Raw genomic sequence first — 18974 nt, 5'->3', positions numbered from 1 at the left:
CTGACTGCTTATCAGAATCACCTAGGGAGCTTCTTGAAAAACCTACCCCAAACCTGCAGAAATCAGGGTACTTGCAATTTAAACAAACACCTGAGGTGATTCTTGTGGACGCCAAAGTTTAAAAACCACTGCTCATCAGTTTTTGAGTAGCAATGTTTTTCACCATGTATTGGTAAAATCTCTTATTTCTATTTTGTCAGTTCATTAACATTTAGTAGGTTCCCAATGAAAAAGAGATAAAAAATCAGAGAAAGCTACAATTTTAGAGTAATTTCCTTAGTATTTTGCATTAACTTTATATCTATGGTGGTCTAAAAAAGGTTTAAAAAATAAACTTGTAAATAAACGTGCATCAGGCCACATGGATAAAAAGGGTATATATTCTGCAAAAATGTTTCTTAAAATATGTTTCTTGGAATACCAGTGCCAGTTAGCAGTGTGGCTCTAAAAACACATTTCACACTGTATAAAGCAAACTATAAAAGTGCAAACTATGGTTCTCTTTTGGAGATAATAGGGATGGTGTTCAATAGCATATTAAAGGCTCTGAGAAGTTTCATGGTCAAAAAATCTATGGAATAATAATAAATGAACATTTTTAAAATATATTTGACTATGAAATTTCCTTTCCTAAAGAACACTTATTGAATTCTCTCAAGATACTAGTATTTCAAAGCACCTATTTTGGGAAATGATGCTCTAGAAGCAGCAAGTTTGATAGCTGCTTTTAGCATCTGTAAACTACCATAAAAGACCCAACTTAATGAATTTACAGGAGTTTTGGTCAAGCTTTAAATGTCTTTTATTATTTGAACCACACGTTTAAAGAAGTTTATTAACCTGTATTGCTCAGCATTTATTATTTATTTTTTAACTGAAGAAATGATTAAAATTTCCACCGCCCCCCCACCGCCCCGTCTACCTCCCTCCTCTCCTTTCCCCTCAGAGCATTTTTTTTTAATTGAAGAAATACATACTTAATAAAAACTTTATGTTGACATATACGGAGCACCTAAATATCTATATATTATGTCTATATACTCAAGTGCATTTGAGAAGAAAACATTTGGGTGATGACATAAGCACTAGATTAAATGCTAGTTCTTAAATTCTAGCATTTCCTTCCTCATTTTAAGAAAAATGTGATATTCTGGCTTCTAAAAATAAAATTTTAGGAATCAACTTCAAGGAAAGCAGGAGTAAGGCTAAATGACTGAGAAAATTGAGATCAAATGAACACCAAAACCAAAGTAATCATTGTTCACTGAGACATGAAACTGGGAGAGAAAACACAAACACAAGTTGCACTATAAAAGCAAAGAAGTGTTTTGTAGGTAGATACAGGTCTTTTAAGAATTTATTTGAAGGACTTTAAGGAAATAAACCTAGATGAGGCACCTCACTGAAACCAAAACTGTTTGCTGGAACTGTCTACCTGACCTTAAATGCAGAATGGAGAAACTGGGATTATTTAATCTTAATAGAAAATCTGGAAGGCAGAGGGTATGTGATAGCAACCATGTAAAGATCCAACTTCTAAAAATAGACCAGTGAAAAACCTAAAGAAGCAAAAATTATAGGGAATCAAATTTTATGTCAATTTTGAGGATTAACCAAAGATGCAATGGACTCATGTAGGAGGTAGGGAGCTCCCTGGTTTTATACTGTTTAGATTAACCACATGACAGGAATATTTTTGGAGGAATTTAGCATTATTTGAGTGGTATAGCTAGATAATCTACAGAGCACAATTTAATTCTAAACTGTGTAAATGAAACTATGTGTGCAGTAAATGAATTTGGTGTGAATAAATCTATCTGTTAGTAATTAGTCCTCAACTTTCCTCACTTAAGTTTTTCATTTGTAAAGAGAGTATTTGCTCTCCTTTTCATATATGTCTTTTGGCTCACAGAAAGATACTTGGTTCAATTCTCATTCAGCAAGCCTTGCCTGAGAAGACTGGAAATTTTTTTAACCTAAATTTACTAAAATTATTGATTCAAAAAAAAAGAATTTTTTCAACAGAGAGATGTCCAAGTATGAAACACATTATGCTCAGTGAATTTCGTCTTTCACTATTTTTAGTTTAATTTAGAGTGTTAAGAGGCATAATGAGGAAGTAATCAAGTGATGTTTTAATAACCGCATACCATTTACAATGTTTTTTTTAAGGTACCAAGTTCTTGACTTAGATATACTTTTTCTGATATATAGGAATCACCTCAAGAACTGCTGAAAATTTTTTTTCTTGGATTTTCAAAATACAAGCAGAATAGGTTCCTTATTTTTAATTTCTTGAAGTGACTGTTCTAACAGTCTGCTCTGAAAATTGTGTACATGTCATACTTTTGAAGTAGCCATCACATTTCTGTATTTATAAAAGGAAAATGTCCACCCTCCAAAGCCACTGACATTTATTTTATTATTAACAATAACTTATTTTTTTAAATCACTGTTGCTCTATAATCTTAAAAATCTTTACAAAATTTTCAAATTTTGGTGTAATTATAAAAATACAGTATAAAAATATTTCTAATGACATGTCTTTTGGCTCTTGCCTTAGAGTGTTAAGTAGCCAATCTGAAATGTGTAGACTGAGTAAGTTACCATATTTTATTGAATATAAGATGCAATGGACTGAAAAAAGCATCTTTATTTTATGTTCTACTTCATATGAAAAACAGGTTGTCAATTACACTGTGGCACACAATTGATAATTAAGATATTTCCAATTTTAGAAATAAAAAAAAGTGCATCTCAAAATCAATAAAATATATCATTTAGTCAAATTCTAAACACTATTAAATTTTTCATTTTCATCTTTCACATAAATAAGGCATGATTTAGTTAAGCAAAGAAAACTTTATTTCTGCTACACATAACAACATATTGCTCTAAGAAACAACTACTATATTAGTTTTAGCATTAACGTGTGAATTCAAAAATACAAGTCAACAATCCCTGCTCCCCAGACAAGACAATGTTGTGCACAGACTACCACGTGTATGAAAAAAAAAGCGGTCAACTGTCCACAGGGAGTGCGTCCAGTCACATTTTCAGTCAGTCAGCTGAGGATTATGTCATTATTTAGTCTTTGTTCTGTAGAAAGAACACAACACAAGTATGAAAATCATCACCTGAAAGAAAATAGCTGTTGTATATTGTATTCCCAAAATGTTAGGAATTGTTCCTTTATTTCAATATAACCAATGTTATCTGCTTACTTAATCATAGATGCCCCCCAGATAAGCAAATCCAAACTTACTAAAAAGGATGATGCAAGCAGGTACAGAATTTCTGGAGGGAAAATGCTGTAAATCAATACAAAATCAGAATGCTCTAAAATACTAAAATTTCTAATTTCCTCAATTAGAAAGAGAAACGTATGTTGTACAACAACTTTATCTCAAAACAGAACTCAACTACTTTCAAAGTTATATTCTTAGATTATTTCTTCTCTTATTTCCTGGGTGTGGCTCCCTCAAACTTAAGCTTATTCCTCAGAGGCAAAAGGAACTAGGCTTCTTGAGTGGTGTATACATCCTCTTGAATTTCAATTAATCCGACCCTCATTTATCTTTGCTCTGAATATGTAGAGTTCAATAAAAAGAAAAAGGGTAGATATATATTTCACAACTAGTCATGTTGAAGAACATGCACTTCCTTTAAGATAGGAAATTGGATGAATGCATATCACCATTACAGGGGAAAACGTGGTATTACAAAGTTTCCTTCTCACAGTACCACTGGCCACCAGGTATCTTTGTATCATTAAAGTTTTAGTCTCTGAGCATTTGATAACATCTCAAAGGTTTCACTTAAGTCACCAATGCAAAAGTTTTAGCTCACACTTGATAAGCATTTTTAAGAATTTCATAAGGAATTTTGCTGACTCATTTTCTATCAATAATCCCTCTTGGCCTCAGAAAGGTGAAGAGATCTGCCAATCACTCTCAGTTAAGTGTCAGAGCTGGAATTTGAACCGTGACTTTCTGATTTTAAGTCTAATATCCTCTATATTAACCATTAGGAAAGGCTCAATCATAAGATTAAGTTTTATATTTTTCTGATACTAAAAAGTTTTAAGGACAAGAGTCTTTGAATAAAGAACTGTTACCTACATACTGAAATATTCACAGACAAGAATAAACATATTTTTTCATGCTATCATACAAGATAGCTTGTCTAAACAGAATTCAATTCTTAACATTTTATTCGTAAACAAAAAAGTGCTTTGTTATAAGACTTGCTAATTCTTTTTCATTGGCAATTTAGTATTTCTACATTGTATTAATAGGAGTGGTTTTGTAATTTAAAAAAACTTGAAGACATTTCTAAATTAGGATTATTCACAACAGGTCCAATGGACATCTCATTGCCAACTGCCTTCTAGGAGAAACTAATCACTTGATTTGCTCTATTAGGCTTGAGACTCTTCATCTTTATCATTCTCATAATGAAGTGAAAAGAAAATTGTGTGCAAGTCATTAACTCAAATTGAATCTAAAGTGCTTGCCAACTGCTACCATTTGACCAGCAGCAGACTTGAGAAGTTGGTGTGTGTGGGCGCAGGGAAACTCTCAGCTTCCCTTGAAACTCAGAAGCCATTTACAGAATATAAAAGTGAAAGAGTTGAACATTTCTAACTTTAAAGAATGTTTCCTCAAATATGGAGATATGAATTGAATGCCACAGAAAAAGGAACTTAAGTTTGATTTCTGAAAACTAAGAAAAAGAAATTCAAACAGATGTAGCATTATAATATACAAAAGTTTTGGTAAAATGTCAGGGTTATTTTTTTAATACATATATGCACACAAGAGTATTTTCTGAATATACAGTTTTAATATACAAACTCACAAATGTAAGTCCAGAAGAACACCAACATATATGTTTAAAGGTCTATTATTTGATACTGCTTTTTGGGCATTTTATTCGTGAGAAGTCAAAACATTATTTATAAAGACTGTTACAAAGTACCTCAAAATTTATAACTCAAGGTATTCTTCAAGTTAAAAATCTTTAGAAGTATTTCACCTTTAAAGTTTATGAAAGCATATAGTAAAAATCCAATTCTTAATATCTAAAATATTAATAAACCAAAAAGTAATTAACTTCCTAAACTGAAACCTGACTTTATATCACTAAGAAACTCCATAATTAACGTACTTAGACATATTCCTCTGACTATGCTATTTAGTTAGCGTGTTTTAAAATTCTGATTAAAAAGGACTTACCTCAAAAATCAGTAAGTTCTTTGTCGTTTGTTAGATTCTTCTCTTGGGGAATCTGCCAGCATAACTTTAAGTCTGACTCCATTCAGGATCTTCCCATGTAAAGTAGTAATCGCATCATTAGCACTTATTCTATCTGCATACTTGGCGTATCCCACATTTTTTCCTGACACAAGGTAAACTTCAATCAGGTTACCAAAACGACTGAAAGAAAGTAAAAAAAAAAATTAACTGATGTTGATAAATACAGCTGCTCGGCTCTAAGAAGTAGGATCCATTCTGGACTCCTTTTTCTCTCCGTATCTAATCTCCAATTCATGTCGATCTTACTTTTTAAACATTTCCTCTGTCAGTCAGTTTCTCCTCATTCTCACTCAGATCTCGCTCCTCATGAAGACCATCATTATCTTTTCCTTAGATTATTCTAATACCTTCTTCACTAGTTTCCCGTTGTTCTCCTGGGCTTGCCCCTCTCCAATCCATTCCCTATCCTGTCTTCTGAGTGATCTTTCTAAAACACAAACATTATCATTTCCTCTCTAAAAATCCCTTCACTGGCTCCTCATTGCCTCCAGGATAAGACAAACTCCCCAACATACCTTGTGAGCCTTTTTTGACAGGGTCCTTGTCCTTTCCAGCTTTATCTTCCCTCACAGGCTCAAATTTCATATTCTAACAACGTCCTTTCACATTCTTTCTGGCAGGAGTAACCGCCCCACTCCCAGCTTTCTTCCTTGGCTAAATTATGTTTATCCTTCAGGTCTCCACAATACCTTGCTTCTTTCAAGGAGTCTCTTCAGCGTTTTCTAAAGTAGCTGCCCCTCCTATGTATTTCAAGTCCTGTCCATTCCTTTCATGGCACCAGTCTCGCCAGGTTATAATTTCCTATACACTTATCTGTCTCGTGAATGAGGCCAGCTCTGAGAAGACAAAGACTATTCTGTCTCATTTATATAATATAATGTTTTGTTTATATAATGTCTCTAGCATTTAGCACAGTGCCTGCCTGGCCCAAGGGACAGGTTCAAGAAATAAACTAAATGAGACAGTTTAGTCAAAATACTTTAACCACATTCCTGACACTTTGTGCAGCTCTTTAATAAGTTTCCTATCTCTTTAATTCACTAACTTTGCTGTAAGACAAATGGGGAAAAGACCAAAAAGAAAGTTATATTAAAAACACAGGAGTTCTTTTAAAAACACAGAAATAAACAAGAGCCTTCTCTTTTTTTGCAATTATTATATACTCTTCCCTACAATCAAGCAATTGTTTACTCAATGTAGTGATTGTAAACTCCTTAAGGATCCAACAGAGTGCTGACAAAAAGAGAAGATGCTTAGTAAACACTGTTCAGTTGAATTACAACTACGAAGGAAAAACTATGTGAAAAGAATTCTAGAACAGTGATCCCCAACCTTTTTGGTACCAGGGGCTGGTGCTCCTATGAGAATCTAATGCCTGATGATCTGAGGTGGAGCTGAGGTGGTGATGCTAGTGCTGGGGAGTGGCTGCAAATACAGATGAAGCTTTGCTCTCTGGCCCACCGCTCACTTGCTGTGCGGTCCAGTTCCTAATAGGCCACAGACCCCAGGGGTTGGGGACCCCTGCTCTAGAAGACAGGTGTATGCAAATGTATCATCTATCAAGAAACAAATGATTTGTCCATTCTATGCATATAACTTTTCAAAACAATCCTATGCATTTTATGCCTTCAAAACAAAATAACAAGAAATTAATTCTATGTGGAGACTTAGAATGTGTGAATGATATAGAGAAAGATCACATATTTAAAAGGTGATATCAATAAGGAGTTTTTTAAACCACAGAACAAATCATCTATATCTGATAGGTACTAGATATAGGAAGTTTTCAAGATTGTGAAAATGCTTAAATTACTGGTTTAAATAAATTACATTATAAAATGTAACTTTGTGGAATTGAAATCTTACCAGAATATATCCTCTAATACATCTAAAGGTAAAGGATGAGGATTAAACACGATAAAAAGTCTTTCTTTCACAGGAGTTTCAGGAGGGGCTTTTTTTTTGCATGATGGAAGTACAACATCTGTCTGAATTTGAGGCAACTGTGATCCAGAACTTCCTCCAAATTGCTGTTGAAGAGTTAGGTACAAAATGAGAAAAAGAAAGACTACACTTTAGGGATCTTAAGCCAACAGCTAAAGAGATGTGTATCATGGCACCTGTGTGGTCTTTTACTATAGCTCTGAAAAAATTCCTTACATAGGTAACAAACAGTCACATTTATTTTATACCATATGCACATATTGTGAAAGTTAAATTCTTACGTACTTACCAGAAATTGCTGCTGACTTGGGTTATTCCACACCATTGATGCAAGCTGTGCAGCTACCATCTGCGTTGCCATTTTTCTAAGGAGACTGGAGATAATAACTGATAATTTATAGAAAACTAGAAATATTTAGTCCCTTAACAGTAACTCGTTTTGTGGGGCCTCCTCACCAGAGGTCAACTGTTTTCTATTTCTATTCTTCAAGTCACAATCACATATACCCACAGCTCAGCTTCAGACACTCCTGGAATGGTACTTACTCTGTTGCATTACTCCCATCATCAATGAAAGAAACACCTATCCGATTCCCAGGAGGATACTGAAATCCATGTAACTTGTATTTTGCATAAATAGCTGATGCTACATTAAAATACTGAACCACTCCATGACCTAAAACAAAATAGAAAAGATATAGAAATAAAAAGCAGACTACCTAAAGCCCGTGTTGCCACAAAAATGAAACGATACAGAAATACCCTAATATCTATCATACATCCAGTAAATTCAGAATCGAATGTGTCAGAAGACAAAATTTTCTTATACGTGTGTGTAATACCTGTGTTCCAAAAAAGCAAAGTTATGAACCAGATTTTGGTAAAAATATGAACATGATATTTTAAGGAAAATGGAATCATTAGCATAACTTCTGTCCAATGAATTTAATTTTAGGATATTGGCTTTTTTTTATATGACACAGATATACCTAAAAACCGACCAGTTTTTCAAAATTTTATTACTTGAAATCTTTGAAATTCTAAAATTTTCCCTATCATATTGAATAGGAAATGAAATGAGAAGTGATATCTGAAAAGTATACTTGTCTTGGCTAGATGCAGTGAGAGTGGAAAAATAACATGTATGAAAAACAAAACATAAGAAACAGAGGGCCTTGGATCAGAAGTCACACATTTCACATTACTTTGGAGAGCTTTAGCTGAGGGCACAGAGATTTCAATTTAGGAGAGTGATGCCAAAGGAGGGGGCTAATTTTATACTGGAGTCCGTACAGGGAGAGCCCAGGAGCTTGTAACACAACCAAAAGGTTTTCATGATATATTTATAATACAGTCCACTTTGGGGAAAACACTGTTTTAATGTTCCTCCCCAAACCAGAGCATTCTAACATTTTAACAAAATTAAAATAAAACTCAGAAAGCAAATGAACATATAAAACTGTTTCAAAGTGGGTTCTAACTATATAATATCTCTGTAAACAAAGATATTCCGATGATACACACATTTATCAGATATATCCAACCATAGAAACGATATAGAAGGTAAAGGAAAAAATACATTTCAACATACCAGGTAAAAGGGAAAGAAAACACAAAATAGAATTATATATGAATATAACAACAAATGTGCCAGAAAGCACAAAATGTGTGCCTTAGATTCAGACAAAGAATGATAGTGTAGGACTGGGTCAAGGCTGGAGATGGTAGGTACAAAATGGGTTCAGATGGGCAATCCTGCTAAAAGACCAGTGCTGGTAGGGTTATATTGAGCATGCTGGGATGTCTACAGTACCGGAAGAGATGCCCAGTGTGGTTGTTCTATACCGCCCCTCACCTCCAATTCTTTAAAACAAACCAACAAACCCCATAGATTTACTGAGTGCCCGTTACATGCCAGAACTTACATTAGGTATTTTACATATATATTATTTCTAATTCTTATCTTGCCCTGGCATAATAGGGATTAATAATTGTACTTTATAGATGAGGAAAGAGAGGCTTAGAGAGAATAAGAAATTTGCCAAGGTCTCAGAGCTATGAGCAACTGCTGGGATTTGCACCGAGTCTGATGCAAAAGAGAATACCAACTTTGTTCCATTATGTCATACTGCCTCCATTTAAAAAAAGCCTTTAAAAATCAAAGCTCTTTAAAAGATACAAAGATTAAGTTAAGGCTAGATAATAGGCTTAATCGATTAATTACTTAAAAGTTCAAATGGCTGACATTAGAGACTTGCTTCTATTAATACTGGGAAGAAGTAGAGAGAGAAGCAAGGCAATTGGATACTTGAAATGGAGTTTCATTTCGAGGTATAAAGTTTAAGGAAAAGAGACTCAGGGATAAGGAGAAAACTTTAAGGGTTTTATAACTTTGCCTAGCATTAATCAAGAGTACAGAGAGAGACACTGCCTCTGCATTGTTTCTAAAAAGTCTTTGTCTCCTTCTTAGCTTTGTTAGGGAATGGGAGACAGTTCTGGCTGAGACACTCATGCTCTGGAAAGGTGGCTGCCAGAGAATGCTGTTGCTAACCCATCCGTTTCTTGTCCTTTTGGGGAGGGGGGTCTTCAAACCTCACTTGGTTTGAAGAAACATTTTTAGAGTTTTCTGTCACTTGGGGTGTCTTTGCCTCTCATATTTCCTGAATAAACTCCTCAACTTAAAAAAAAAAAAAAAGGGTACAGAGAAAGACCCTCTCCTGAGGTATTTTTGCTATACAACCGAAACCAGAAAATACTCTATTTTGTGGGAGTTGAAGTATTTTTTAAAAATAAATGATTCAGGAGAAAGAATATATATTCCCAGGGGTTTAATCATTAAGGTTATCATTGTATTTAAAAGTTTAAAGTGGAGGAAAAAAACCCCATAAAACTCACACAAACAGTATCTAACAGAGTATCACTAGAGAAGAGCCATTTTAACAAAACACATTATATTTAAAAATGACATAGACATTATTTTACCATAATTTGAATAAGGATCTCGTTGAACTTCACAATATTCCAATCCTGGTACTATATCAAAAATGCTGAAAAGCTGCTCTTCGGTGAAAGGAACTCTTGATACAACTGATAGGCGTTTGGAGATAGCTTCCTGGCCTCTGTTGTCATTCTTCTCAAAACTTGAAAATTCAGGTTGTTGCTCTCCAACAATATAGAAAAAAGTAAATCTTTACATTTCTATACGTTTGAGAATTTATTTACCATTTTAGTTACTAGAAAATAAAATGAACTTTCATTAAGTCTACTGCACTGAACAAAGGCACTCTGTTGTGCAGAATGCTCTTGGTCATCAGCACTATCAGATGACAAGAAACCACACAAGAAAAGACAACTCTCCCTATTCCCTGGCCTTCAATACAAGTATGTAAGCAGAAATGTGTAATTTCACAGGAATATTTTTAGTAGGCAAAACTGCAAAATAGGGCAAGTGTTTCACCTAAAACAGTTTATGCCAAATATCATTCATGAGCCTTACTTTCACCACTCATTTCCCTCTTTTTCTAGCCTCAACTTTTGTCATTACTCTCCTTTCTCTAACTCTAATTTTAAAGCAACAGTAGCTTAGTGATAAAATTTTAGGATTCAATACTGAGGGGATATCTGTATACGTCTTTCACACTTTTTGGTCAGCTGTATAGATGTAGAAACTCATCCAGAAAGAGACAGTGACACATTTAATATTTAGATCATGTATAACTAACCACATTAAACTGTAATTGAAATGAGTTAAAGTAAGTGTTAAATATTAAGGACACATTTCTTCACTGACATTTACAGATTGGTAATAAAAGAATATTTTTAAAAACTTCAAATCAGATTGTATATTCTACTTATACTATTAATGTAAAGGTAGCCCACTTACCAAATGGAAACATATTTACTCTAGGTTCATGTCCCAAAGTCTCCTGCCTCATATTATTATAATAATCTTGCTCCGAGGATTCAGATGCTTTATTTTTGGGTTCAGCCAAGATTGCCCTAAAACCTAAAAAGAGAATTCATGAATTTCAATCTTAATAGCAAATTTAACATACCTGCAAATATATCTGATTGCTAATGCTTGACTTCGCTTTGTAAACACCGGCTACCCAATAAGGCAATAAATCTTTTAAATGACAAGGCTGCTTTATATTCCTTCCATTGGTATCCCTCTTCTTGACATTTTGATGAGTGTACCATAGGTACTAATTAATGCTGGCTGACTGAGAAATTTGGAAGGCTCTGAGAGAAAATTTTGGTGTGTACCTTAGGATTATCTAAGAATTCTACTGATTAATAACGATAATTCTTTCCAGTATGTATAGATTTTTATAATATCCTGAAACCCACTAATTATTCCATATCTCATTTCTAAAAGCCAATATAACTAAAAGTACGACAACAAAGAAAATTCTCCTTGGTTTCTTTAAAATTCTTATTCTCCATCATGTATACCAGCAACAGCAGATCTAATTAATGTCACTCTAGCTTGAAATTAACCCAATGTATATACCTATGTTAGAAAATCTTATAAATCCTATCCCTAACCTATATGCTTATTAGTATACTTAATTTTATTTAGGGTTTAGATCAAATATGAACAAATATTAAAGAAAACTTATTGAGTTTTTTAATATAAAGAATATTTTTTATACTTAACATTCTAAAATATGTACTTAAAAAAACCGCTAAAATCTATAGAAATAACAAAAATATGGCAACAACAGTTTCACTAAGTTAATATTTCTCTTCAACACAGTGCCTCAATGAAAGCTTAATCACAGTCCCCAAATAATTTTCATCTGAGGGCTACATATAAGCATTCATTGCTAAGATTAAATTAGTAGGTATGGTTATTAGCAAAAACCAGTATTAGATTCCATTATTTATAATAATTAGAATTTTAAAGAAAGTTTTTAACAATGTTAAATGAATTCTTCCTTACTTCGATCACAGTTTTCTATTGCTTGGGCAGCTTGTGATGGTTTTAAGTAACGAACATAGCCCAAACCTTTACTTTCTCCAGTGACTTTATTCTTAATAATGCTGCAATACTCAATATCTCCGTACACCTAAGAGAGTTAAAAGAAATGATCTTAGAGGAGTCAAAATCAATAATTAAACAGATTATTTCAGAACCTAAAATTTATTTTACTTCTTGTTTGCAATAAAAGTAATCAGAATTAGAATTTACATTTTTAATAATGGAATAAAAATGTCACAAATTAATGAGGCACTAGAAAAATAACCATAACAATAACATAACCAAGTAATAACATAACCAAAATAATTTTTATTTACTGAGCATTTGCTTTACGTATATTATTGTTACAACAATCCTTCAAGGGTTTATAATATTATATTGCTTACTTCACAAGGAAGCTGGGCCTTAGAGAAATCAAATAACTTGCGTAAGTTACAGAGGGAGAGTAAGAATTTGTACATGGCCTGAAGAGCTCCAAAGTCTTACTCAGTAGTGGTTAAGAGCAGAGGATCTGGAATTGAATTTTCTAGATTCAAATCTTGGCTCAGTCACTTATTAACTAGATAGTTTAGTTATTCTTTCTGTGCCTGTCTCCTTATATGTAAAATGGGGCTAATAGTTGTACCTACCTCATAGGGTTGTTTTAAAGGTTAAATAAACTAACACATCTAAAGTGCTTGTATAGGATCTGGGACATACTGAACACTTGGTAAACATTAGCTGTAATTATCTGTCTGCCTTCTAGTGAAAGTATAAATGGTTGTGTTTCTTTTGAAGGAGAGACTCCCAAAGAATAGCTCTAAAACACATTGGTTCACTCAGAAAGTTAATAATCTATGTTGAGAAATATGGAGTTTATTTTTTTAAATGTTGGAAAAAATATGGGATATAAATTCTTATTTATTATTTATTTTATAAAATTCTCATCTAACCAACTAGCAACTTAATTATGAGATTAAAATGTCTTATTTGTTCACTCAGAAAAAGACAGCATTTATAAATATATAAGGTAAAAACTTTTTTCTTACTATTGGAGGAAGTATGGGATATAGATTTCTGGTATTTGTCATGTCTGAAGTATTTTATTCAACTCTCAATTGGGGTAGGACAGAGGAAGTTTGAAAATTACTTTTTACTACTTATTTTTTTTTCTTGCTTGCTTGTTGCCCACCCAATCTAGAGTGCTAAGAAGAGTAATAAAAAAGAATTTAAAAATTACAACTCAAAATGATTTTAAAATTGCTTTTTAATAATTTTTGTGAAAGTATATCACTGCATATAAAAATAAATGGCTAAAAAGAGATTTAAAATTATCTTCAAATTTCATTTACTATAATCTTGCTATAGTTCAGAGTTGTAGTTAATTTTTTTTCGTTAAACGTTACTCCTACAGAAACCTAATTCTAGGACAAAAACTCTATAAATAAACTTCTGTGAATAACACACTATAGGCCTGTAAAAATTACTAGATAATACGATTCGCACAGTCAGGCTTGCCTGACTCACCTTTACATGAGAGGGAATAGAGAAGCAGCAACAGGGTGCATTGAAATTTTGAAGACCAAGAGAAGGCTCTGGATTCAGACAGCCTAGGTTTAAATCTTGGCTCCACCATCTACTAGGTGTGTGACCTTACTTAAGACTGAGCTTTGTCCTTCATTTTTCTGAATTTGTATTTTCATTATAAAGTCTGGAGGGGGAAACATTATCATTACTATTTTCCAATTTTTATATATTCTTTACTTTCAAAAGTACATTTATTCTAGGTTTAATATTAAAAATCAAATTGAAATAGATGACTTAAAAATAGTTATTTAATTCCCCACCACCAATCTAATGATCTGTCTCAAACAGTTCAGCTCTAGTAAATGTACAACTGATTTAGGATTATGAGTTTTCACAGATGCTACCTGATTAGAAAACATAAGTACCTTAAATTTTTCCCGTAAGTCTTCTTCTGTGTAGGACTTTGGTATCATAACAAAGATTCTTGTAAGCTCTTCATCTTCAACATCTCGGTGACTTCCAGATGATCTGGACTGAGCAATGAAGACCTAAGAAACAAACAAAACCCACAAAATAATGTGGAAAAAAAAAACCCAGTTAACGGTTTTCCTATTCCTTAAGTACACTTACTTTGTTATTAGTATGAGATTCATGTTAGGTTAAATGCAACGTAAAAGGGTCTTATAAATACTTTTTTAAGCAATCTTTATTGCAATGACTTTTCTGAGACAATACCAATCTCTGCACCGTATTTTTTTCCAAATGTATTCTTACGTTTAGATTTTGGTTTATGAAAACGTAATAGTGCATTGAAAAAGAATATGTACTCTACAGTTGTAGGATACAGGGGTAAATAAATATTGATTTATAGTTGATAAATAGTGTTATTAAAATGTTATATATCTTTACTGATTTTTACTGTCTACCTGTTCTATCAGATACTGAGTGTAAAAATCTGTGAATTTATCTTTTTCCTTTTAATTCTATCAATAATGCTTCATGTATTTTGAAGCTCTATTATTGGCTAAACAATAGGTATTGTTACAAACTTTTTAATTGATATTTTCACTTATTATTCTGTTAATACTCCTGTTGAAGTCCATTTTGTCTAACACATTAGCTGTTTGTATCCTTTTTTCAACCATTTTGTAGCTGTATACTTAGAGTGCGTCTCTTATAAACAGCATTTGTCTTTTTTTTTTTTTTAAATCCTGTCTGACAATCTCTGCCTTTTAGTTACTGTTTAGTCAATTTGTTTAATGTAGTATTTGATATAATTGGGTTTAATTCTAGATGGCCATATTCTAATATTAATCTTTAAAAAAAAGTAACCATACCCTGGATCATATTAGTAACTATCCAGATGATGTATGTACATGAGCAAGAAAATGCATAGAATGACTTGAGGCTCTATTTTCTATTATTGGCAATTTAGTTTTAATAAAACATCGTCTATAACATTAATTATTTGGAATTTGCTTTATAGTATTGCTTTTATTTAATTTGTAAAATTGTTTTGGTTTTATATTATTCCAGAGGAATGTTAAAATCTCTAAACTGGATTGTGGATTTGTTTATAGAGCTATAAGCATAAGAATTTTAATGGCTAGTTTAATTTTTTTATAAGTTGAGGAAATGTAATAAAATTAAGATAAATCACCACACTTGAGGGTTTTTTCTTCTTCTTTTTTAAAGGGGGGCTGTATGTCATTTGAGAATGAGAAAACCTGGACCTAAGGAATTCTAGAGTAATAGGCAGTAACTAAAAGGATCCAGAACTTATAAACCTAAGAGATTTTAAGAATATTGGGGAGGAGGGGAGTTGTTGCTTGCTTGGAAAAGAGCTGTCAAAGAGGTATAGAACCTTGCTTAGGAGACACAGCTGTAGACATATCCCTAGGTAGAGTCTACTTCCAGTTTTAATAAATCTATACTATATGCACACTATATGTCAAGCACTGTGTGAAATACTAGTAATAGAGTATTAAGTAATGTAGAAATGTATTAAATGTAGAAAATTAGTCTACTGGATGTATCACTAATGAATGGTCAATAGGAAAATATAAATAGGGAAGCTTTAAGTAAATGGAAGAAAGACACTAGGAGGGAAAAAGGAGTCTCAGGTAAGATTTGAGTTTGGAAGTGCATTCAGATAACATATTTCTAAATTTTAGAAGACTGGAGTATTGAAAATTTCTGATAAAGAAGACAGTATTTAAGTGGACCACATGTATAATAATTAATCACCTAATGGACAATTTCTCCCAAGATATTATGTTCACATACTTGGGCTCTTTGCAAGAGACATTCTTGCAAAGTGAAAAACCAAGATTTTTCTCATCTATTTTCTAGGTTCACCCTTTCCTCCAGAAAATGTAGCTGGTCACAAGATACCTTTAACTTGGCCAATCTTTTCTGGATATAGGCCTGGTGCTATAATTTTCTAACTTGTCTTGTAGATCCTTTGTAACTTGCAAAAGATAAGTACATGAGAAAAATTAAAGCTGAATAAATTTAACTGGGTATAATGAAAAAAACCAACCACCACAAAAAAAAAACTACATTCCAGTGGAAGATAGCCCAAACTGCAGCTGCAGAAGAATGAACTCAGACTGTCTAGCTAGGTAGGCACTATAGTGAAACAGCCCTCTGGCTAAAACTGAGTGGACAAAAATGTGAAAAACAGAATTTAAACTTTAATTATCTTTGGGGATAATTTAATTTCTCTGTGACTAAAAGGGAGGGTACATTTCGGTGTTGGAAATTTTACTTCTCTTGTAGAAATTTAATCAAGAAAAGAGAAGTCTATAGATTTTTTTTTTGAATCCTAGGAGCCTTTTTTTTTTTTTGGTTAAGATAAGTATTTTGTGGTTATGTTATACTCAAAAGTATAAAAATCTCTACTAAGATCATAATTCAAAGATGAAAATGATCGATCTACTGCAGGAGTCAGCAAACTACAGTTTCCTGTTTTTCTACGGCTCATGATCTAAGAATTGTTTTTACATTTTTAAAGGGCTGTTAAAAACAAACAAAGAAAGAGAATGTGACAGAGACCGGATATGGCTCACAAAGCCTAATGTATTTACTATTTGGCCCTTTAAAAAATACATCTGCAAACCCCTGACCTAGTATATGCTGTGGCTTTATAATTTTGTTGATAATCTGTTCTCACCCATTTCAAAGGGTTGGGGAGGTGGGAGAGAAGACTGACTACTGTGTAATTGGTATATAGGCCTAGGCTCCTTCTCTTTTGCAGATGGAGGTAAAGGGAAGACTCCAGAGACTGACATCTCTGAAATGTGAGTCACTTGTATAAGTTCATATATATAATATTCTCCAGTTTTCTGTAGTAAATGAAAAAAATTTGGAAAGACTTGTGAAAAGCGCCAACAAAATTGCATAAACAGCAACTATTTCCATAGAACAGGTGAAGAGTACAATTAGGAAACGGACAGATTCTCAGGATTAGGCCCTGAATTGAGTTCACAGAAAGTACTGAATAACATGTTGGCTATTACTGACAAATAAAAATATACTGAAGGCTTATCTTGTGCCAGGCACTGTGCTCAAAGCATAGATTAAGTCACATAAACTTCAAAACGACCCTTCCTGTCATGTGTCAATTATCTTAATTTTAGACAAATAGATACAGAAAATTAAAATAAATACCAACGGGATGAACTAAGTACACAAAGAAGCATTTAATACAACTACACTACCATTGCAATGATTTGGCTCTTCTTAGGCTGTTTATTTTGGTCTGCTTTCAAATAAAAGTGGCAGTAACAAAACACATGCTAATAATACTTTCGCAAATAGGGCTTATTTAAAGTGAGTTTAAAAAATGTGATGAATATGGAATAGCAGTTTTAATCACCTGCACTTAAATATATTACACATGAAAACTTATGTCAGGTAGTGGGAAAATGCCCAACACCAGAGGGCCACAGTTTAATGTACTTTCATCATGTTGTTAAGCCCCATACTTACTTGGAGAAAAGCAGAGTTATCAGTTTTCATAATGGTAGATCGAGTGATCTGAGAGAGGCGGGTCAGAGAAGTCCTCAAAGTAGGCCAGGGCCAGAGTTGGGCCAGGAATCCAGAGTTCTGGATTAGTGACGGCGGGATTGGAGAGGATGGCCCAGCCAATGCAGCTCTGCAGCCCGAGTAACAGCAGCTGCCTGGCCTGACCCGGGGGAAAATATTCTTTCCGCGCCCCCCAAACCTTGTACCCCGGTGCAGGCTCGCGGGAGGGTCCGGAGAAACCCTCTCCCCAACGCCATTCCCTTCCTCCCTTCCCCACCAGAATACCAGGTGCTACCTAGTCCGCTCCCGGGAGCAGGTGCTTCCGGACCCCGACACAGCTGCGACAGAAGAGAAGCTCGAGAGACCCATTCCTACTCCCCGGACACCGTCCCTGCGGGTACCCCGAACCCCGGTATCCGCACCTTGATAGGCTTGGTGTCGTTGGGGCCCAGGCACCGGCCATGCATTTCCTCCATGGCCCTACAGGCCTGCGAGCTGCGAGCGAACTTGACGAAGGCGATGCCCTTGGACTCCTTCGTGTGCTTGTCCCGTACCACCCAGATATCCTGGATCTCGCCGAAGGGTGAGAAGCGCTCCCTAAGTACCGACTCGGGCGTGTACTTGCTGATCACCAGGAAGATGCGGCTGTTGGGCGGCTCGTCCAAGCTGTCTACGCCCGGGCGGAAGCCTCCACCGCTCGCACAGCTGCCTGCTTCGTCCATGGTGCTCCACCCTGGCGCGGGAGTCAGGCCCAGGTCCCTTTCGGTCCTCCTCGCTTCCGCCGTGCCCCCACCGCCGCTGTCGCACAACTACCCGTTGCGGGTCAGGCGCTCTGCTTCCGGAAGACGGAAGAGTCCGGCGCTGTCGGGCCGCGCTGGGTACCGGCTTCCGGGGAGCGACCTGCAGCGTCCCCTGGCGACCTGGGGGAGCCTGACCCAGTCCTTACCTTCAATTCCGCGGAACAGAGGCCCAAACACCAGGTGTGCAATCCCAGTTCCCTGTCCAGTCTGGAGCACAGGATTTTCCAGCCTGGCTTCAACCCTCACAATCCTCCAGAGACCAAGGATTCTTCCCCTAAACTTGCCATCTTGGTCATAAGCTCAGTAGAGGATCACCATAGGACAGAATTAAAACGGAAAAACCTTAGAGCTGAAAAAAACATTTGAGCTCATCCAATTCCAGCCTCAGTTGTT

At 34.7% G+C, this 18974-nt stretch overlaps 1 protein-coding gene across 3 annotated transcripts; it reads right to left on the bottom strand.

Moving 5' to 3' along the window:
• Positions 1-2842: 2842 nt before the first annotated feature.
• On the bottom strand, positions 2843-18639 carry RBM45 (RNA binding motif protein 45). 3 transcript variants are annotated; one of them, XM_006921238.3, is made up of 10 exons: positions 18204-18639; positions 14178-14300; positions 12208-12334; positions 11146-11268; positions 10245-10424; positions 7809-7938; positions 7552-7636; positions 7185-7348; positions 5238-5438; positions 2843-3099 (listed from the first exon to the last, which is right to left on the bottom strand). In XM_006921238.3, the coding sequence occupies exons 1-9, from the start codon at positions 18501-18503 to the stop codon at positions 5246-5248; spliced, it is 1425 nt and encodes a 474-aa protein (XP_006921300.1). In that variant the 5' UTR covers positions 18504-18639; the 3' UTR covers positions 2843-3099; positions 5238-5245. The 3 variants fall into 3 exon arrangements, with proteins under 3 accessions (XP_006921300.1, XP_024895255.1, XP_024895256.1); XM_025039487.1 differs by having other exon boundaries at positions 10245-10430; positions 18204-18633; XM_025039488.1 differs by having other exon boundaries at positions 10245-10427; positions 18204-18633.
• Positions 18640-18974: the final 335 nt, after the last annotated feature.

This window comes from Pteropus alecto, unplaced genomic scaffold (genome assembly GCF_000325575.1).
Source record: "Pteropus alecto unplaced genomic scaffold, ASM32557v1 scaffold3, whole genome shotgun sequence".
Lineage (NCBI taxonomy): Eukaryota > Metazoa > Chordata > Mammalia > Chiroptera > Pteropodidae > Pteropus > Pteropus alecto.
The sequence above is the reverse complement of the archived record's forward strand: the minus strand, read 5'-3'. Positions and strand labels throughout refer to the sequence as shown.